This window comes from Cyprinus carpio, chromosome B8 (genome assembly GCF_018340385.1).
Source record: "Cyprinus carpio isolate SPL01 chromosome B8, ASM1834038v1, whole genome shotgun sequence".
Lineage (NCBI taxonomy): Eukaryota > Metazoa > Chordata > Actinopteri > Cypriniformes > Cyprinidae > Cyprinus > Cyprinus carpio.
The window spans coordinates 13842714-13865631 of record NC_056604.1 but is presented as its reverse complement, the minus strand read 5'-3'; the positions used below and the strand labels follow the sequence as shown (position 1 = coordinate 13865631).

Genomic DNA, 22918 nt, shown 5'->3' with positions numbered 1-22918 from the left:
CGTGAACATGGCTGACAAACAAGGACACAGACAGTAAAGGAGGGAGAGAAAAGAGGTATAGTATATCTCTAATTGATTCATACGGTTGACAGTTTCTCCTCTAACAGCAACGTATGACTGGAAATCTAGTTAACAAAAACATTCACTGTTAATGAAAAACACAAACATCAAAAGTTTCCTACCCATGTAGTTTTACGCAAACTAGACACATTTTTAAATACCCATTGAGCGATAATGACAATAACACTTAGATTAGAACAACTACAGGAAGCAGGCCAGCAGTGGACAGAGGAAAAGGGGCGGGGCAGACATAAAGGGGCGGAGTGGACCAAAAGGGGGCGGGGTAGGCAGCTGCTCTGGTTTCGCCAAACAATGGCTAAATATTACAAAATATTCTATCAACAATATTCACAGTTAAACCAAGGCTTGATACACATTGTAATCACAAAATCTCAGCGATGCCTTGTGCTTGTAGTCACAGAGTTTTTAAAAACATTTTCATGTTTATCTCTCTCTCTCTCTTTTTTTTTTTTGGTTCTATATTACATAGTAATGTCTGATAGGTCACAAGTAACGTTACAAAGTCGGCTCAACGTTTTGGACTCAGGGAGAGACAGTGGGTTAAAGAAGAAGGAAACTCTCCTCCCCCTGAGAGGCACGAACTGTGTGAGAGGGAGGATTAGTAATTCTTACATTCGCACACACATACACACACATACGGGGCAGAAACATTCAAGTTAGACCTAATTCTGACCAATCACATATTCCAAAAAATAAAAACTTAGCACAGTCTAAGAAACGCTGTCACACTCATACGGTCTCCCTCAAACCTAAAGAAGATTTTCTCTTATCCTTTAGGAATTATTCTAGATCAAAACACAACTTAATTGGGATAAAGAAAGCCGAGGCTTTGAGAGGCTGTCTGCGATGTTGGAACAGATTAAGGGACTGATATTAAACAAACAAGACTCACAGATGAATACAAACACTTGACCTCTTGCCTCCATCTGTAAAGAAAAAAACAAAACAACAGTAGGCTATGACCCAACAGAAAACTAAGAGGAAAAAGAAGAAGAAATGTTTTATGCACAGTGACACTGCAGTGACACCCTCATCTAAATCAGTCCTGATGGAGAGTGATCGAATACTCATGGATGTCCTGCTTTGCTTCGCCGTCTCTCTCTCATTTACACAGACGCATCGCTGTTGATCTTCTATTTCTTTTCAGTGAGTCTGAGTCAGTGCGCTCCATCTCCCACTAGGGGGCAGGCTACTCATCAGTTTCTCTTCCTGAGTTCTGTTTTCTCTTACAGCGCAGAGATTTTCACCACATCATTGCCAGGGTTCGGAAGAGGCGGAGCGTCTGGGTTGGGAGGGGGCGGAGCGTCGGGACTGGCTCGAGAGTTGTTTGAGGGAGGGGTTGGGATAGTGATGATTGCCGTGGTAACCAGTCCACTGCTCTTGCAGTTCAGACTCCCTGATTCATCCGACATCAGATTGAGACTCGAACGACTGATACAGAGAGAGAGAAAGGAAGAGACAGAGGTCTTAAACTCTTTTCATTCTCTCTTGTTTTATTTTATTTGGTTGCTAACTGTTTATTAAATGTCTCTTGGACTAACAGAGGACATGCATGTATCACTTATTTTAATCTAAACCAACAAATGTCATCTGTATTTTTTTATGTACTTTGTTTGAAAATATCTGTGGGTGGAAATGATACATTCTGAAATGTTAATCAAATGGCAGATTCCTTAGATTTGCTAAGGTTATTCAAAGGTAGCATTTCATAAATCATAAACATGATAATAAGCACACATTTTGCCTTATTTGACAGAAATTAGAGCTTGATTGGAAATGAAGCATCAAATATGCAGTTATATACATTTTAACCCTCACCTTCTGTTGAGACTGACTTTACATTTAATGCTTGGCGCCCCACGAGACCCTGAATTAAAATGGTTTATGTATATTTTACACTTTGTTTAGACGGTCATAGTTTTTTTAAAATTAAAAAATTAATATTTTCACATAGTTTAAGATTTAAAGTCTGGGTCTGTGACAATGGTAAGAAATTAAAAGTATACATTAAAAAGCATTTTAGAAGGAGAAAAATGATGAAGGCATGGCTATTTGTTTTTGTTTTTTATAACAGATGTCATGTGATCTTTATATTCACCTTATGTTGTAATGCAGAAGTAAGCTATCTTCTGTGAATGAGTGAGACTTCTGTTTATTAGCTACTATGGAGAATAAGTATAAACATTGTTAAACTATTTGTGCTATAAACCTGTGTGCTTATGATTATGATAATACATTAAAATGATATAACAAATACCAGTTTGTAACATTAAGGAGCATAACAAACAGTTTTTGTATAGCAGTCACAAATGCCTGCACCTGATCTAATGTAAAAAAATAAAAGATACTAATAATAAGGTGGATAATATAAAAAAGTTGAAGTCTTTTAGCTGTAATAAACATCAGTCCTTTGAACAATGTTGTGCATGAAAAATGAGTGCTAACCTGGTGTTTAGTGCTTGCCGTTCCCCACACTGGATGTGTAATGCGCTGAGCTCCTGCAGGTTGTGTGTGTGTGAGTGTGTGTGTGTGGCACTGAGAGGCTGCATGCTCTTCTTGGTTCTCCGAGAGCAGCAGGTGCCAGTGATGCCTTCTTCACTGGAGAGAGATGGACTCTGCGATGGGAAGTTCTGTAGTGCTGTCTGCATGTACCCTTGTTCATACAGCCGCTCGTCTACAAACTCATGATTCTGTTCACAGAAACACAAAGATTATTGGTTTCTGATGTTTTATTTACTGTCATAAGCCTTTTTTTCTTTTTCCCTTTACTTCAAAGACTTTAAAAGCATGTTAAACACTTAAATATAAAGAGAATATGAAACAACATTGATGCATTTTTACTTCAGTAATGCATAACAAATGAGAACAAATCAGAATCAAATCAGTTCATTTTATGTCAGTTGTATGTTACATAAGATGAGTTTGTGGATGTATTATTAAAAGCATCTCTAAAGAGAATATTCAGTGGTTATTATTGTAGGGTGGGACTTGATTTGATTGAATTGGCAAAGTGTGAAACTACTATAATATTGGTTAATATATTTTTTCATGTCCACATGATGGGAATTGCAGAGGGAGAGAAAATTATTACATTTTGGTGAAAGATTATTAAAACAAACTTTTTTCTATTGTCTTAGACATGACGCAATAAAGCACAGCCTAGAGCAACACTACATTTTGTATGTTGTACCTACTTTTAAATATCAACTTTGTGTTTTGTGTAAAGATATTTTGATAATATTTATAAATAGTTTAATTGACATGGTTTTAATTGAACCTTTACATTAATTCACATTTGTTAAAGCTGCGCCAAGTATTGTGGCATTTAAAATGTTAAAATTTTATTTGAAACCTTAAAGCAACTGAAAAAAGTAGTCTCTAAAATACTTAATCCCTAATTAATTTGTTATAATTTGCATTTACTTGTTTCATTTATTATTTATAAATTATTTTTCTGTGATAGGCTATTTTCTATAGGCTTTGTCTTTTTCAATGTATGCTTGGATTTATTGTTATTCGATTATCATAAAGTGATAACGCCTGTTTGTTTTTTGAAAAGGTTTATTATTCATTCATTCGTTCGGTGGTTCGTTCGTTTGTTCATTCATTTATTTATTTAGCCATTTGTACGTCACTTCTGCAGCGTTCCGACGAAAAGCCCCACCCACACCAAAATATAAATAACGCTACTCATGTAAAACAAAACAGGAGGAGGTGTGATTGATTCTGGGAGTTGACAAATCCCTCAGATTCCACAGAGAAACGCAAAAACGATGGCGTCTGGAAAAGCATCGCAGATGTCATGAAAATACAAAGTATGTGTTTGCTTTACGCTGTGAGAGAGAGCAAACTGTGAATTGTTCCGATTGGTTGTTTTTTTGGTGCGTCACGCCAAACTGTGAATTGTTCCGATTGGTTGTTTTTTGATAGTTGAGTAGAATGGAAGGTTCCGATTGGTTGTTTTTTTGGTGCGTCACGCCCACTGATCCATATATGACTATATTATAGATCATTGGTCACGTTAAATAGTGTTAATTTGAGATATAACCAACTTGAGAGAGATTCTTTATTTTCGAAACTCTGAATCAGTTGAACCAGTTGTTTTGCAAAATTCCCTGTTTCGAAGCATTAATGATTCACAGTAAGAAACAGTGTAACGTTAAATGGAATGAAAACTCAGACCAACGGTGTATAATTGCAGATTTTTACAAACCAACTGCAAATGTTTCCATTAAAGTGTAATCTATTAATGTAACCAACGAAGAACTGATAAAGGCCATTAAATATGAATGTTCATTTTTAATGTCTAGTGCTTGTTTTGCATGTTATTAGGCAAACTAGGGCAATTAGAATCAATTAACTATCTTTCTCCTTTTAGTATTATACACACTTAAGTATTAAAATTCATAAAAGTAATTAAAAAACCTGAGATCAGCTAGACACTTGTTAATGGGTTTACCAAGTCAATGGCATCTAGTGTGAAGTCTATGAAGTTTGAAATGTTTTGAAACCAAGTGTTAAAACAATATTATGACTTGGCGAGTTTGAGCACATTCTGAACCACTGATTCGAAGCAAAGGATTTGTAAAGTTTCATAAAGCACTGTTTCAAACGCAGCCACCACTACTTCTGACTGACCGTGGTCTTCTCCAGGCAGTGCAGAAGATGGTGATGTTGACTCTCCAGCAGAGATGTGGTCTTCTTCAGTTGTTGGTCCTCCTCCAAGGAGCCCTGCAGAAACACACAGACAGACATTCACATAATTTTTAAGGAATCAGCACATTTCATGCATGAATAATGAAGTGGAGAGGGACAGAGTGTGTTGTTTGGCTCAGTACCTGTGGTGAAAGTTTCATCTTGTAATAGGGGAGCTGCTGTTGTGTAAGAGTGGGAGGGAAAGACATGGAAAATGGTTTACTGCTTTTGGAAGGACCTTCATCCATAACAGAGCAGCACAATATATCATCCATAACTTAAATAAACAAAGTTTGAGAGAAAGGAAGGACGAGGGGCCCTTAGAGGATTGGGCGAATCAGAGTGATTCCACTTTTCAGTTTCACAGATCCATTGGTACGGTTACTAAAACTCCACATATCTGTCTTTTTTTATTGTAAAGCTTTTGCCTGGGAGCTTGTGCTCGCATACTGGGCCCTCCAGCTGCACACACATACACCGCTCCACATTTTCACCATTTCCACAACATCTTAACATGACGCGAGCACCAAAATACCATGGGTGAGTCAGTGAGTGATGTGTGGGAGATGAGAGAGACAGAAAGAAAAAGAAAGATATTGATAGAAATGAAGAGAGAGCAAAATTAGGCGTCTTACAGTAACATACCCTGAGTACTCTTATTCTGAGCAGACTGCATGTTTGCATGTGATCTGCGTGGTATTTATGAGCTGTTCAAACAGGCTAACCTAGAAGCAGCTTCTTCAGGTTGTTGCAAAGTCAGACCACTCTTGGGTGAATCATATTAAGAAACCTCAAATTAACCCCAAAATCAAGGGACTTCAAGAAATCAGGAAGCCTATTTTTAGGGCCGTTACAAATTTTTCCATTGTGACATTATTTTCATGACTTCATTTCATTTTCATTATTTTCAGTTAAGCACATTTACTACCAATTTTGAGTGTTCTTGTGTGATTCACCCACAAGAGCCTGTTTATTGGAGAGGAAAAACCTGATGTTTTTTTTTAACCCTAAATTTTTCTGTTGATATTGATTTTTTTTTTTTTTTTACTGTTTATAAACTATTTGGAGTCTTGATGGATTTATGTATGTGTGAAAAATTAATAACTTATTGCCCTTTCTCATTTTTTTATATTTTGGTTTGATCTGATCCAGCCTCAGTAGACTATTATTAGTCTAATATTAATTGCATTAATTCATGTTTTTTATAGCAGCAGTCTCATTTGTTGTTGGATAAATTGGATAAAAACGTCTGCCAAATGTAAATATAAAAAGAAATTAAGTAGTATTTAGTATTAAAATATATGTTACCACTTAAACTTTTTGGGAGTTGTTTTTTTTTTTTAATAATTATATCCAGTATTAGTTAATATTCAGTATTAAGCACGTTTGGAGGCCTCTTTGACTCCATAATGAAGCTCAATTTTGTCAGGTTCCCTTCTGCCTCTCTGAGGACGTTCTGTGAAACTGGTTAGCTGTCTTTGGAGCGGCCTGCAATCTTTCTCTGTACTCGCTTTTCAATCTCAGCATGTTCCTCGCTCCTCAAATGAATTCAACGCATTCAGAGAATCGCTGCTTTCTTTTTCCAGGAAGGCATTTTAAAGGAGCTGGACAGCTTCAAACAACCGCAGTAATAAAGACCAGATCTCCCTTTCACACACACATGCTCACAGCCTACTCACTGATGAGGGTGTTTAGCAACGCATTAAGACATTTTCAAATCAGTGCATCAATCTGTCCTGATAAATTGGATGTCATTGAGTTAATTGAACTGATGTTTGTGCAAATATGCAAACACAAAATCTCATAATCGCTCTTAAGTGCTGAAAATTGGATCACCCCGTGTGAATCTCTAGCTTTAAACACTTTTAAAGCAAAACAACCTGACACTTTTATCTCTGCGCTAAAACACTGTCTGCAGGAGTTCTTGTTTAAAACCATGCATAATGTATGGCAAACAAAAAATAAGTCACCAGATGTCAAACAGAAACAAAATATGGGAAAAAAATGAGCTTGAGTGTGTGTGTTTGTATTTGTGAAACAATGTGTGTGAGTGTGTGTGTGTGTGTGTGTTTCTCACCGTTAGCTCCAGTGATTGGTTGAGCCCATTTCGTTTGCTATGCAGGAAGGCGCTAGAGCTGCCACCCTTGGAAATTCTCATTCGGGACAGTCGGGCTTTCTGTCAACACATACATACACAAAGGAAGTTACAACTCAGTCTACAGCACAAAGGTCTGAGTTTCAATCGGATCCCTGTTGAAAGAGCCATTCAGATCAAAGTACTTTTAGAAACAAAATGGATTTTCACTAAGATTGCTGTCCGTCATGAGATGATGAAAAATGCAAGTGGCTTCAAAAAACTACTGAACCAATTCCTGACAGCCATGCAGTGAAAATGTGCACATATCAGGGGAGAAGAAAGTGGTTGCTTGCTTGCTCTACAAAGCATAAAAGAATGGTAATTTTGAGAAACGCAGCTGTGTAATGGTTAATTACAGTAAACGTCTTGTGTAACGCTGAATTACGGTTAGAGCAGCTGTGTAAGGATAAATGACAGAGCAGCGGTTCGCTTTCCCTCAGTCTATGTCATTTTTATAGGCACAGCATGGATGATGGGTGGAAACCAGCAGTCAAATCCTCTGTGGAACATCAAATTTTAATATTTACAATGAATGAGAGTATTTTAATCTCCTCAGATCCAGAGGCATCAAATGATCTGATTTGCACTCTCATTCTCTCGTCATCTCATAGAAAACTGATCCTCTCTTTCGTTTCAGTTCCCTTAAGATGTAAGAAGCTTTATTGACATGATAAAAAGGGTTTACGTTGGCAAAGCATTAATAAATATGATGTATACACTAGATTTGTTTTGTGTGAATGTGTTAGGATGTCATGGGTGGTTGTCACTTGTCAGGGTGTTTCTTTGCGGTCACTAAGGTATCCTGACTGGATTTTAGTGAATTAATTTGCAGTTGCTAGATTAATGTGGTTAGTTTCTTGGGTATTTATAGGTTAAGTTAAAAGAGCCCCATTTAAGTCTTTAATTTATTCTGGTCCCAATGGATTGTGTTGCTCTTTCATATTTACACTATTTATACTAGCTCTGCCCACCAACGTGTGGTTAGGCTAGATAACATTACAAAAGACGCCTTTTAAGCAATATCTCTAGTGGCGTAGGTAATGAAAGGCATAGTAGGGACTTTTTGACGTGATCGACTTGAGTTCGAATCCGCCTTTTGTCGAACTCATTCTTCTCCCTTTTCACATCACACATCAGATCGGAAAGGCATTTTTTTTTAATTTTTTGAATGAAGTATTAGATAGGTGGGGAATAGATATCTAGCACTATTTGCATGGTTAGGGGTAGGTGTAGGGTGGGCTTTATTGTCCAAAGAAGGCGGCATCCATTTAATAAGTTTAATAAAAATGATAATTTACCCTCAATACGTTATAACTTTTTAGAATGTGCTACAATACTCAAGTGCAAATATCTGCCTCTTGCACTAAATAGTATAAATAGTATCTAACTAAGGGCCTGTCCACATGGAGACGCGTTTAGCTGTATACGTAAAAATGTAGTTTCGTAATGGCATTTTATCCAGACGGATCCAGTGTTTTGGGAGCCTGAAACTGCTGTTTTTTTTTGAAACGGGGTCCCAGAATGGATAAATCTAAAAAACGACAAGCCTACAGCCAATCCATATATTTTACGACACGTATCAGCGACAAAAACATGAACAAACACTGAATGATTGTCTTTTTGTTAACTAACATTAAGATTAAGAAATGTACTTTTCCATGTTCATTTTCTTGTTGTTGTGTTGGGTTTGTATGCAGAGCGCAAGGTTTATTCACATGCTTCAAGTCGTCATCTTCTCCATTTTTAGTGTATCTTTGTGGCAGAATAACAGAGCCACATACTGGTCTGGCATGTATATTACATTGTTCTGAGTCGGTTTCGTGTGTATGCAGATATTTCTTGAGACGACGAAAATAAAAAAAAGATCAGATATTGAAAGCTGTGGGTATGTGTGGATATGGCCTAATATTGCAAAGAAAATACTGCTATTTTTACATAGTGTAAATGGCATCTATCACTGCTGGCAGTAATCTCCAGGCAGGAATAATTAGTATTCAAACATTCTTAAATTTAAATAAAGAGAAAATTAAACAAAGTTAACTTCAAGCCAAATGATGCAGGACAAACTTCAGCAAGGTTTATACGTAAAGCAAGAAAAAAATGTGCAGCTAAAAAAATAAATCTTGCTATCATTTGTCAGGTAAGAATAAGTAGTAAAAATATCTAAACATTCTTAAAAGAAAAAATAAACTTGATTTAAAGCTAAATTATGGAGGATAAAATAGAATATTACATATAATCTGAGATATTATTTATTCTGTACCACACACACACACACACACACACACCACACACACACACACACACACACACACACACACACACACACACATGTATATTTTATATGTAAATATAAATACAATGTTTTAAAGGAATAGGTCACCCAAAAATGAAAATTCTGTCATCATTTACTCACCTTTAGGTTATTCCAAGCCTGAGTTTCTTTCTTTTGCTGGACACAAAATATATTTTGAAGAATGTTGTTTATAGTTGTTTATTCTTCAAATATATCTTCTTTAGTGTTCAGCCACAGTGATTGGTGACAGAATTTAAATTTTGGGGAAACTATTCCTTTAAGAATGTCTCGGAGAAGATTATTAGTATTAGTGTTTTAATAAGCTAGCTGTGTTTTCAGTCTCTCAAGCACAAAGGTGCTTTTGTGTGGCCCCCTATCAGGTGTGTAATAGGACCATGTAGCTTGATTTTCTTCTATTTATACTAGCTCTGCCCACCAACGTGTGGTTAGGCTAGATAACATTACAAAAGACGCCTTTTAAGCAATATCTCTAGTGGCGTAGGTAATGAAACGCATAGTAGGGACTTTTTGACGTGATCGACTTGAGTTCGAATCCGCCTTTTGTCGAACTCATTCTTCTCCCTTTTCACATCACACATCAGATCGGAAAGGCATTTATTTTCAATAAAATGAACGAAGTAATCGAAAAGTGGAAAATAAAGTGCCTCACGGGTGTTTATGGGTTAGGGGTAGGTGTAGGGTGGGCTTTATTGTCCAAAGAAGGCGGCATCCATTTAATAAGTTTAATAAAAATGATAATTTACCCTCAATACGTTATAACTTTTAGAATGTGCTACAATACTCAAGTGCAAATATCTGCCTCTTGCACTAAATAGTATAAATAGTATCTAACTAAGGGCCTGTCCACATGGAGACGCGTTTAGCTGTATACGTAAAAATGTAGTTTCGTAATGGCATTTTATCCAGACGGATCCAGTGTTTTGGGAGCCTGAAACTGCTGTTTTTTGAAACGGGGTCCCAGAGTGGATAAATCTAAAAAACGACAATCTTGCATTTTCATGTGTACAGCCAATCCATATATTTTACGACACGTATCAGCGACAAAAACATGAACAAACACTGAATGATTGTCTTTTTGTTAACTAACATTAAGATTATTAAATTTACTTTTCCATGTTTGTTTTCTTGTTGTTGTGTTGAGTTTGTATACAGTGCACAAAGTTTATGTTTGTTTTCTTGTTGTTGTGTTGATCCCATTTTTAGTGTATCTTTGTGGCAGAATAACAGAGCCACATACTGGTCTGGCATGTATATTACATTGTTCTGAGTCGGTTTCATGTGTATGCAGATATTTCTTGAGACGACGAAAATAAAAAAAAGATCAGATATTGAAAGCTGTGGGTATGCCTAATATTGCAAAAGAAAAATACTGCTATTTTTACATAGTGTAAATGGCATCTATCACTGCTGCCAGTAATCTCCAGGCAGGAATAATTAGTATTCAAACATTCTTAAATTTAAATAAAGAGAAAATTAACAAAGTTAACTTCAAGCCAAATGATGCAGGACAAACTTCAGCAAGGTTTATACGTAAAGCAAGAAAAAAATGTGCAGCTAAAAAAATAAATCTTGCTATCATTTGTCAGGTAAGAATAAGTAGTAAAAATATCTAAACATTCTTAAAAGAAAAAATAAACTTGATTTAAAGCTAAATTATGGAGGATAAAATAGAATATTACATATAATCTGAGATATTATTTATTCTGTACACACACACACACACACACACACACACACACACACACACACACACACACACACACACACACATATGTATATTATATATGTAAATATAAATACAATGTTTTAAAGGAATAGGTCACCCAAAAATGAACATTCTGTCATCATTTACTCACCTTTAGGTTATTCCAAGCCTGAGTTTCTTTCTTTTGCTGGACACAAAATATATTTTGAAGAATGTTGTTTATAGTTGTTTATTCTTCAAAATATATCTTCTTTAGTGTTCAGCCACAGTGATTGGTGACAGAATTTAAATTTTTGGGTGAACTATTCCTTTAAGAATGTCTCGGAGAAGATTATTAGTATTAGTGTTTTAATAAGCTAGCTGTGTTTTCAGTCTCTCAAGCACAAAGGTGCTTTTGTGTGGCCCCCTATCAGGTGTGTAATAGGACCATGTAGCTTGATTTTCTTGTTCATGGAGCTTGTCACCTTCACACACAGGTGGTAAGTGTTCATGGCCTGGACTGTTAATAGCACAGCTAAATGCTGGTTTTCAGCTCCATGGGTATAACCGCAAAACACTCAGAGGGAGACTTACAGTGTTTTGCACACCTGTAGTCACAGTACGTTGTGAATAACACCACCTCTTGTCCACTGTTAGGGGTCATGTGCTTACCCACCACAACTGATCTAGGCCGAATGGCTGCTCTTTCTCGGATGCGGGTTCACAAATGCATTTCATCCCAAAAAGTGTTTGTATGCATGTGTGCGTTTTTAAATTATTGAAGAGGAACAAATTGTGTCTCAATTGCATCAGAGACCTCGCCGAGATCAAACTGGTGTTCTGATGTTCATTAATTTCTCACACACACTTGAACACAGATTGAAAGAACATACACCATCATTAAAACCCTCACACACAAACACACACGCGAGTCCCTGTGGGTGAGTGGAGTGCTAACTCTGCTCTTTTCACAGGAGATTGCCATCACATAATGGAATCAGTTTGGGCCTCTGAGACCATTTGTGTTTCCAACAAATGCTGCAACAGTTTTGGCTATCATGGAAAAAAATGAGGGACATTTTTCCTGGGGATCTGCCCATGCAGAACGTGAGATGGGGACGGTCCGCAGTAATGCTGAGGTTCTTTATCAATGTGACACAGAATATCGCTGCTGAGAGCTGTTGTTCAGGACTAGGCCGAAGCTAACCTCACTGTGCTGAGATCAGATAGACCAAACAATGCAGCAAATTCACAGATTACATTTCAGTTATACACATAAAGCCCACTGTGGCACATCTCATGGCAGTGGTGAGGCCACAAGTCTGCTCTCTAATTTCATCAGGAATATTATGAAGTGAACGGCTTTATGAGGCAAATTTGCGGTCTGTGACCAATTTCAATTCACTGTAATCATATCAAAGTGTTCCTATTTAAATAAAAAACATTTTTTCACACTATGTATTCAACAGAAACATAAAAATGGGCCATAAAATGCAGTTTCAATTTATTTCCAAGCTATTGTTATTCTGGTAGATTTGATTGGGTAGACAATACTTTAGTCCAGATGGTGTTCCTTCCCTTTTGAAAAATAAGTGCCCTGTTTAGCACACTTTTAAATTACTTTTAATATGCTAATATGCTTTAAAAGAATATACTTGTGTGTCTTGAGTCTCCATACTTGAGTCTCCAGAATGTATCTGTGAACTTTCAGCTCAAAATGTCTCCCAGATCATTTATTATATCATTTTGAAAAAGCCTGTTTTGAGTGGAAGCAGAAACACGCCGTTTTCGTGCATGTCTCTTTAAATGCAAATGGGCTGCTGCTCCTTGCCCCCTTTTCCAGAATAGGGCTGTGCCTTTACAGCTCTTACCTCAGATACTCTGCCAAAAACATCTGTTTGGTTTTGATTATAATAGATTATAATATTTTTTTTTTTTTTTAAAGAATTTTTAACTAGTCAACTTGAAACTGTACTACAACATGAGTAACGTTTTATTTTTTAACCCTCTATTCTATTCTTGGAATTCTATTCCAAGTGCACCACACATGAAGTTGTCAACATGATGTAAATGTTAAACAATTCACTTAAAATATAAATTTAAATATCTTTGCAGAAAATATGCATGAACTGCAACTACATCTTGTATAAACTTGTCTTATACATATTATATGTTTAGAAATAATGTGAGGAAAATACTTTAAAAAATCTTACTCAAATTCAAAATGACTGAAGGTATAACACCGGAAGCCTATTATTAAATATAAATGTTCTGTAAAAACAACAGCAGCTTTCAGCCTGTCACCATGATGCAAAGTTGAAATATCAGACATTCCGTAGTAGTTCTTCACAGGTTTTGTATTCAGTTGTGCTATTTTTCCATAGTTTTTTTTCTGTGTAAACATGGATGCATTTGACTGTTGTGCTCGCATGCTTTGTAGCGTCTCATGCATGAAACGGCATTCTAAAAACGTTAAAAGAAGTTAAACTCCCATCTTGCATGTTTTTGCTATTCCACTGCCCACATCACATCTTAGTCAACACAAAAGCACATTCTATGTGAATGGCACCTAGCAATATGAACGTGTCACACGTGAGCAGTTAATCACATGCACCGACGTGGTTGGATCGTTCTTTTCTCTTTACTGTTACCACTGGCATATTGTCAAAGTGCCTAATTCTAATGTTTGTTAATATTTCTGTTCAAAATCATGAATCCTCGATTTATAAAAAAATTAAATCGTGGCAAAACATTAAATTCAAATTAATCGATAAAATCAGGAAAATCGCCCAGCCCTAGATTATAATGTCTATCGTGCTGGAAATATGCATTTTAAAGCCATATCAGTTTAAACTACTGATGTGCGGTTTTCTGAGCGCACACATCCGAAGCACGCGCACAGCGGCTGTCACACGGCATGTGAGCACTAAATTCTTTCACACACAAGTTTGTTAAAAAAACACGTAAGTTACAAATACACACTAGGTTATGTCTGTGAAGTTAAACAGTTGGAAAAGAAATCACATGTTTATATTAGATCTGTGCATCAAGTGACAGCAGCGTAATAGAATGTAGCCTACCTATACTGCTGTCTACGCTGTTAATGTGATCCAAACAATAAAATAAAAGCAGAAAATCACTCACTACTCTGGACTGAATAACATCTATAGCTTTAATAAGATGACATTTCTTACTTGAATCCTGCTTTTAAATACTCTGGCGTGAAGATAAACGTGGCGGATTGTGTGCAGCTCACTCAAGGTGGGGGTCTCTGTTAATACAGCAGTGTCAGTCAACAGTCGTTGGTGGGGCTTGTAAAATGTGACGTCACATTTTACAGATTCTGTGAACGGCTTGTTCTGAGATGCTACTTATGAATTATGGGTATTTTTTTTTTTTAAAAGGCCAACACATATTTATGTTCAAACAACATGTAAAAATGAATTTTGCATAATAGGGGCTCTTTAAAGGAGCAGTTCACCCAAAAATAAAAGCATTATTGTCATATACTCATCATCAAGTTGTTTCAAACCTGTATGAGTTTTTTTTCTTCTGCTGAGGACAAAAGAAGATATATTTCAGGCAGTGGGTAATACAAACATTGCTGGTTCCCATTGACTTTCATAATATGGAAAAAAACTATGGAAGTCAAAGAGTTTGGTTAACCAATACCACATTCTTCAAAATACCTTATTTTGTGTTTAGCAGAAAATGAAACTCATACAGGTTTGGAACAACCTGGAGGGTGAGCGATCTAGCCCTTGGTGATCTATCCTTTTAAGTGCACTTCTTCTTCACAAGGGTTGCTTTGGCTGTATACCTTCAATCTCTACCCTCCAGCAGAATCAGCCGAGTTTTTCATTAAAGTTTGTGTTCAAGTGTTGCTGTTTAGTCCCACAGGATCAGATTCCTGTGAAGTGGAAAAGTGTGACCTGCACAATTGAACTATGTAGACGTCACTGTGAATAGGGGCGATTTCAGAATCATACACCTTGGATTGTGATTGGATGGTTTGATCATGTGTCAAAGTATTTAATTCCCTTTATAAATGAAATTGTTACTAGGGATGCTGTCTAGCATGCGACATGCACAAGTTGTTTATGCCTGAAGCATTGGCTCTAGTACAAACCACCAAAGACTGGTGCTGAGAGGCGCTTTCTTCATTGCACTGTTCTCTAAAATGACAGGCAGCAGTGCAGAGAAAACATCAACAGTGAGTGAGAAGCCAGTGCTTGTCCAACTGTACATTTGCTGTACCCTGCACAGTCACACTGGGCCTAGTGTGTCTCCGTTTCTGGATACTGTACTTAAGCATTTATGTTTTTCTGTACAGCTTGCAAGAGTCTCAAGATGCTTTCAACTTAAAAAGAAAATTAAATTGCATTTATTTATTATTATTATCATTTTTTTTACAGTATAGGGAAAACAGTAAACGGTATAAATTTATTTTAATAATTTTTCTTTGGACATTTTCATTCAGTGTAGAAGGTACTGGCCAAATGTCAGGAAAAAAATGTGAAAAATGTTTGCTTTTAGCTTGTCACTGGGGCGAGACTGTTTTGGGCATTGGTTCTCAACATTTTTGACTCCAAAGCCCCCACAACATTATTCGATGATGCAGCACTTCTAGTTTCTGTAAATTACATGTGAGGATTCCAAAAGATTTAAGAACTTGAATGTTCTTCAAGGTTCAAACGTTTTTTTTTAACCAGTTAATTTGACTTTTCCAGACAAGAGTGAACATGCTTTTTCTAGATAACTAAACGATAATAAATGACTCTACCAACCTCATGCAGGTTCTTAAAAAAATATTTGAGGGGATTAATTAAAATAAGAAATATATTTAAAAAAATTTTTTGTTTAATGCTTCTTTTGTCTTTATTTTTTTAATGAGTTTAAATTTAAGGCTCCCTTGTAGCGCCCCCCTAGTGGGCCCTTGTCCCCTGGTTAATAACCACTGCTTTTTATAAACACGAAACCACTGATGTATGTAAAAACACAGTATATGTAAAAACATGGAGCATCTCTTTATTTTCATTTTAAAATGACTGAAACCAAACCTATGCTGTTGGGTGAGGTAGAGAATGATACCTAGAGCTGAAATATAATTACAAAACTGCAGGACCTGAACAAATCTGTTAATCTGTGAGTCAGTTCAATGACGTCCATAATACCTACATCCTTTTTCTTTACTGTAGTTTCTACAGCCGTGAAACAAAAACACTGGCAGAAATGGAAGCTCGGGAAGCTTAAGTGGATTATTTATGTCAATTAAACAAAATCCTTCCATGCACTTGCAGTGTTTGCTCAGTGCAGCTCAGTCCACAACAAAGAGCAGATAAGTTAGATGTTAGTGCTGTGAATATAATTTTGAAGAAAATTGTATTGTGAGAGGGTTGTTGTGCTTGCTAGAGGTGTTTAGATTATTTTGTAGACTGCTTGGGTTCTTTTTTTAGTGCAAGTCTGTGGGATTTTTTTGTCTGTTTTATGATGGTTTAGAGAAGCAAGAGCACTTCTCCTTATCGTTCTGTAACCGGTATCGTTCATATCCATAGCTCAAACAGAGCGTGACGAGTTTCGTGTCAATCAAAGCTTAGTATTATGTGTGGAGAAACCTGGCCTTAACATTCACCACTATGTAATGCTGTTAAAATGAAATCACAGATCATTTGCATTGTGTGTGCATGTAAAGCAATTGCTGAATTAATAATGAGTAAGTCATTAACATGCAGTGAAGTAGCACAGCGAACACTTCCATTCTCAGGACTAATAATTCAACCCCAATTTCTAGACCAACTTTGATCAAAACTCATACCTTTGTATCAACCATGGGAGTTTGAGCATAATGAGACCATTGAGTGATCAGTCATGAAAGAATTGTGTGATGTCTAGGAAATGGTCTGTTCTTTTAAGTTTGCTGGCTGTGCAGATTTGCATTAGTTATTAATAAGCTGCCCCGGTATATGTAGTTTTCTGTAGTCCCTAAAAAAAAAAAAAAAACCTGCAGCATGTTCGTGAGGTGAGACACAATCAGCCAAAGGAACACTAAATCAGCGTATAAAATCTGAAGCTTTCCGCACTTTGATCAAAGTTTCATTAAGCTGATGCTCACTTCGATGGTTCTGCATCAAACCCAGCTGTCATGTCTGCAGTGTTCTTAATTCAGAGTCTTCTGGAAAGCCCTAGAGTGCTCTAGAAGTAAGCTAAAGCCCTTGAACTGAACAAATCTCATCAGGCTAGTACAGATGCGGCAGAAACCGATGATGTTGCGCTCTAACAGGTGTCTATGCAACACTGGAACAATAATTAAAGAGGTAGTTCACCAAAAAATGACAGTATGCACTCTCAGAAAAAAAGTTATTTAGATTTGGAATGACATTAGGGTGAGTAAATTAGGACAAACTCTCTGAAAAAAAAGGGTACAAACACAGTCTCTGGCGCAGTCACCTTTCAACAGGTACTAATATGCTCTATTATTTTGACATCATTTACTCACCTTCAAGTCATTCCAAACCTATATGGCTGACTTTCTTTTGTAGACACATATGTAATTTGGACTGTTGCTTAACATTTGGAGCCTTATGACCCAAAAATGAAATTGTTGATGTTGTTATTATTGTGATGCTATTATAGGTCAGTAAATGTTTGCAAAGACCTCGTAGTGCTGCCATAACAACAATTAGTAGATGGTAGTAGTAAACACACCCACATATACATATAAATGCACTTCTAACACCCCCACATATGCATATTTTGTTTAACGGCACATGATTAGGAGAGCTAATCCAGTTCTTCAGTTCATCACATACGGATTGGGATGAATCTAGAGTTCATCCAGTAATATGAGATCTGTAATATTAAAGTTTGAGGATGTTTCAGTATTAATGGTCTATTGACTTGGTTTATTAATACAGACACATGGTTTTGGTGCAGTACCATGCTGTTTTTTGGCTACTGGACGACAGGTGAGAAGGACGAAGGTCACCTCCCAAAAGTGACTGCTGAAATAAACAAACCCCTCCCCACAGGTCTCGTCTGGGCGAGCTATTTGTGGAAGGACTGTCATTAGGATGAACATCCCTTCTGGCTCTCTTTCCCTCTCCATGTCTTTCTCTGTCTCACTCACATGTCCTTTGGACAGTAAGCACAGCTGTTCCTGTGGTGGAGGTTAACTCGGGGCTCGAGGCAGGTTCGTGCACTTAGGCCACTCTCTTATTAGTTAACCATGGGATGTGTTTAAACACCCACCCACACACACAGAACACATTTTTGAAGATGGCCCTAAGAGGTTTGGTCGCATCTGGCAGCTTTAGTTTGGACTTGAAACTTGAACTCTTTTCCCCTGCGGCTGTGCAGAGTAAGGACAGAAAATGTTTGGCGACGGATATTTCACATCAAAACTCGGTTTAGGCTGATCCAAGCTGAGATAATGTGCAAACCGGGCACTGCTGCAATGGGAATGCAAAGAATTCTGGGTAATAATCTGCCATACTGGATAAAGTTTAAATTAACACTAAGTAAAATGCTAAAGCCACTGGGAATCTTGCCTGTGGAGACAATGCGGCCCTGTAAACCCACCCAAAAACCTTAGCATACATTAATTCCTCATTAGCATATATTAAATCCATGACTGCGAGCATAACATACCGCTGAGTGCAGGAGCTGACAAATTTCTCTCTCTTTCTGCACACGCGGAATGTCATAGGAGTTTACTTGGTGTTGTTTTTCTGTGATCAAGCTAATCTCCAGTAACATTCGCAATTATTAGCATAGCAAAAGCAAGCTGAGAGGCCCGTGGTGATTTAACAGATAATTACGCCCAAACTAAATAACCTTCAGAGAGAGCTATAGAGATGTTTCGGAGGAGGACAGGGAGGGATGGAGTGATAGATGGATAGACGCAGGGCATGTAACCCTGCTGGGATCTCATTCAGAGTCTAGACTCAATCTTTTGACGCCATGCTGCCGTTAAACGAGTGACAGGTCATCCCTTCATTCCCCAGGGGAGAAGAGAAAGGCTTAATTTAACATTAAGGCTGTTTGTTTGAGGTGTTATTTCGTACGAGGACGGAAAAGGATGGCGGAGTAGTACTATTATCCTTCATGCACCCGGAAACAAACAAGTTTAATAACCTTATTCATCAGACAATATGGGTGAGTGAATATCAACTGAGAAAAGACATAAAGAACTATAAAACACTGGTGGTAAGACAACAGGCGATTGCAAGAGAAGACATTCCACTACAACCCACCACAGCTGCTCAGACTATCAAAGCTATAAAAGTAGATTTGGGATTTTCTGCGAGGGATTATGTATTTTATTGTGAAGCAGGTATAAGAACATCAGTGCCCTGGCAACAATAAAAAAGGCCATTTACTAAATGGCACACAAAAAAGGTAATACTATTATATTTTTTGATCTACCTTGGTAAATACCATGGTAAATGAATATGGTAATCATTCAGTACGATGGGATATACACTAGCATTCAAAATTTGTGGGTTGGTATGATTTTTTAAAAATGTTTTTGGAAGAGGTCTCTTGTATTTAAATCGGTGATGTTGTGAAATATTATTACAATTTAAAATAAACTATCTATTGTAATATCTTTATAATGCAATTTATTTCTGTGATGGCAAAGCTGAATTTTCAGCAGCACTTACTGCAGCCTTCAGTGTCATATGATCCTTCAAAAATCATTCTAAAATGCTGATTTGCTACTTTTTGTTTTCAGTGTTGAAAGCACATGGTTTTTGCGGAGATTCTTTGATGAATAGAAAGTTTAAAATGTTTTTAATGTCACTTTTGATCGATTTAAGGTATCCGTCCTCAGTGACCCCAGACTTTTGAATGGTAGTGTATTTTAGAATGCCGTCTGATACTATCTATCACTTTATCATGCCACCACAGGGAAATGACATCTGTCACCTGATTTTACCCACAAACCCAATGTCATTTCTCCACCCTAGACTAGTAGCTTTCAAAACTGCTCTCGGGACCCTAAGGCAATCACTTATCTTTATTTAATCATAAGATGGAAAAAGATACGATGTAATTTAAAAGGAGCATTACACAGTGGTAAACATTCGTGACCTGTTTCTCAGCCAAAGCAGTTTCGGTCAGAGAAGTCAATGCCCCTCAGGGAGTTTTTTAGCCCCACTAACCTGAACTTTCTGAGCCCGACGCTTGTCAGCTCTCTGGTTCTGATGGTAGATGCGGCTGAAGTTGGAAACAATGACGGGAACAGGCAGAGCAATGACCAGCACCCCACTGAGAGAACAGATGGAGCCAAAGATCTTTCCTGCTATGGTCTTAGGGACCATGTCTCCGTACCTGCAGAGAAAGAGCAAGAAATTAAGACATTAGTCACTGAAATATGCACAAGCTGCTTTTACACATGTTCTTTCTTGTTTAACAGCCTTGCAGCAATAAAAAACAGACAGATACATGATATCACACCTACACAACTGTAGCTCCTCATACTAATTATATTCCATCTGTTTGTATTATTACGTTCCAAATCTAATGAATAATCACAAACTCTGACTATGGTTTTACTGTAGATTGGCACTTCCACATGCCACCCTGTAGACAAAGCAGAAGAATTAGTGTGATACTGACATTAGAGGTGCCAGATCTTAAATGCAATGAATTATTATTGAAACAGGAGGTGACAGAGGCAGGAGTGGGATGACACTTTTATTGGAATATCCATTTGTTTAAAGAGACATTAGTCTGCAAAGCTGTTTGTTTGGAAAGTCCTTTATTTTGACAGTGATTTGGAAAGTATTTTATTTACTAAACGATTTGTTTGGAGAGTATTGAAAATGGTTTCTTTGGAGAAAGTTTGTTTTGAGAGTTTGTTTTTTTATTTAGTAAGCCATTGTTTGGACAGTCTTTTTATTTAGAGTTCAGTTTGTTTGGAAGGCGTTTTATTTCAAAAGCTATTTGTTTGGAAAGTTATTTCATTTGAAAGCTGTTTGTTTGCAGAGTCATTTGTTTGTCAGCTGATTTGTTCTCTGTCCCAAGGCCATTTGTTTACAAACAAAATCTTTTACTAATAAGAGTGGAGTATAGATGGATAACATGTCCCTCAAGACGAGGCATGCTGTGAACATCTTTTAAAAATGGGATGAACTGAACAGAACAGGAGCAAAGGCCAGCAGAGAATGAGAAAGTCATTTAAGATGTTTAAATAAGAGCATTTAAATCCCTCAATCCAGTGCTCTGGCTACTTCAAGGACATCAAATACAATTCGATACAGTTATTTAAAATGAAAATACAATTACACGCACCACTGTAGATCTTCCTCAGCCAGTGTGATGGCCTGCCATCTGAATTAAGGCAGTGAGGAGTGGAAGGACATTTTTTTTTTAAGATAAGAAAGTGGCTGACCAAATATCTGTTCAAACAAATTGGATGGTTCAAGGTGGCTTTAGCAAAAAGGAAGACATTAATTCAAAAAGTTAGATTGGATACTGACAGAATACTGGCACAAAGCGAACAAGAAAATAAGACAGACACCAGGTGGAACAGAAACAATGTAAACAACCATAATTTACATATTGTTTTAAATATATATGTACAGATGCTCAGAACTAAAACGGTTTTCTTTTCAGCAAATCCAAGTCCATGCAGTTACTTCCAGTGAGGATTTAATTAACAATGGATAATCCTGTTCCTTCATTAAATTAATTTGGTGCAAGTGAGGCACAATTCAAACAAACACAATCAGAAAACATGCAGTCAGCCGAGAATTTGTAAAGAGACACTAAAGTTGGAATTTAAATGTCTCAAATAATAAGAATAGCTCATTAGGAGACTATGCTGTTGTGGGTCGTTAATGTAGTGAAAGAAATATTCAGGGTTCAATACAAGTTAAGCTCAAATGACATACAAAATCAAGGTTATGGTGAAATGGGAGTGAATTGAGGGCATTTTTGGAGTATGTTAAAAGCAGAAATGTGAATCTTACAATTTGGTAAACGCTAACATTAAGATTCTTCTAGGCTATATAAATTATTCTTCTGTATATTATTTGCGCTGTAAAGACATTCATAGCATTTTTATGGTCATTTTAGAAGTTACAGTATGCTGCCATAGCAAGTTGTAAATCAAACATTTATACAAAATAATCTCAACATAATAATTGTTTACATTATGTGAATTTACTATTAAAATAATATTTTAACCTTACATATTGGCCCCATTTACTTCCACTGTAATTGACTTACTGTAACCCAGATTTTTTGCTTTTTTAAAGAAAAGGAGGGACAAGTCTAAATTAATTTTTGTGGTAATCAACATCAACCACAAGTGATGTCGATTAAATTTAACTCGAATTGAACCTGGAATATCCCTTTACATAAGTGTGCTACCGTACACATTCACATAAAAGCCCTCCAGTCTGACAGTTAAACAGGTTAATCACTGTAGGCCGATGAGGGATGATTCAAATAACTCTTTGTCAACACTAGGACTAAGAAAGGGCTTATTCACAAATCTGTGCCATTATTTGTCTTATTTTTGGAGGCTCATTTAACACTTTTCCAAACTCAATTCAAGAGTCGATTAGAGTGTCATTCTAAGAGGACTGGGTTATGCCAACGTGGGAATATTTCTGAGCGAGAGATCTCACAGTGTGTTATATAATCTAAACTAATTTACACTTTACACATGCAATATAGAAGAAGACAATACAATATGGGACACAGAGATGATACACAAAAAAAGACACAACTAAACACCCAGCAGGATAGAGGGCTTAACAGTGCTGACTGTACAAACTACTGGCCAAACAAAAGCTCCCTCTGGACTGAGTTAAGGATTACGGCTTGCTTCTAAATAACCCCATGTATTCTCATTCTGCTTTGATCTAAGAAGACACGTGTGTGTCTGTGTGCCTAGTACTTTTTCAAATTATTAGGAAGTGTATTTTGGACCTGAACAACCTGGAGCGAATCACTGTTTGAGAGAAGAATTGCACCTGAACGGTGTGTTTAC

General features: G+C 36.9%; 1 protein-coding gene across 3 annotated transcripts in view; it reads right to left on the bottom strand.

The window, feature by feature from the left end:
• Positions 1-415: 415 nt before the first annotated feature.
• Positions 416-22918, bottom strand: part of LOC109094424 (potassium voltage-gated channel subfamily D member 3-like) — an 89328-nt gene continuing 66825 nt past the window's right edge. The window contains exons 3-8 of one of the 3 annotated variants that reach the window (XM_042729850.1): positions 20079-20247; positions 6854-6952; positions 4920-4955; positions 4720-4812; positions 2527-2771; positions 416-1512 (exon numbers count right to left, since the gene is read on the bottom strand). In XM_042729850.1, coding sequence (XP_042585784.1) covers positions 1308-1512; positions 2527-2771; positions 4720-4812; positions 4920-4955; positions 6854-6952; positions 20079-20247 — 847 coding nt within the window. In that variant the 3' untranslated portion in view covers positions 416-1307. The remainder of the gene's footprint in view (positions 1513-2526; positions 2772-4719; positions 4813-4919; positions 4956-6853; positions 6953-20078; positions 20248-22918) is intronic. The other 2 variants (XM_042729851.1, XM_042729853.1) reach the window with 2 other exon arrangements.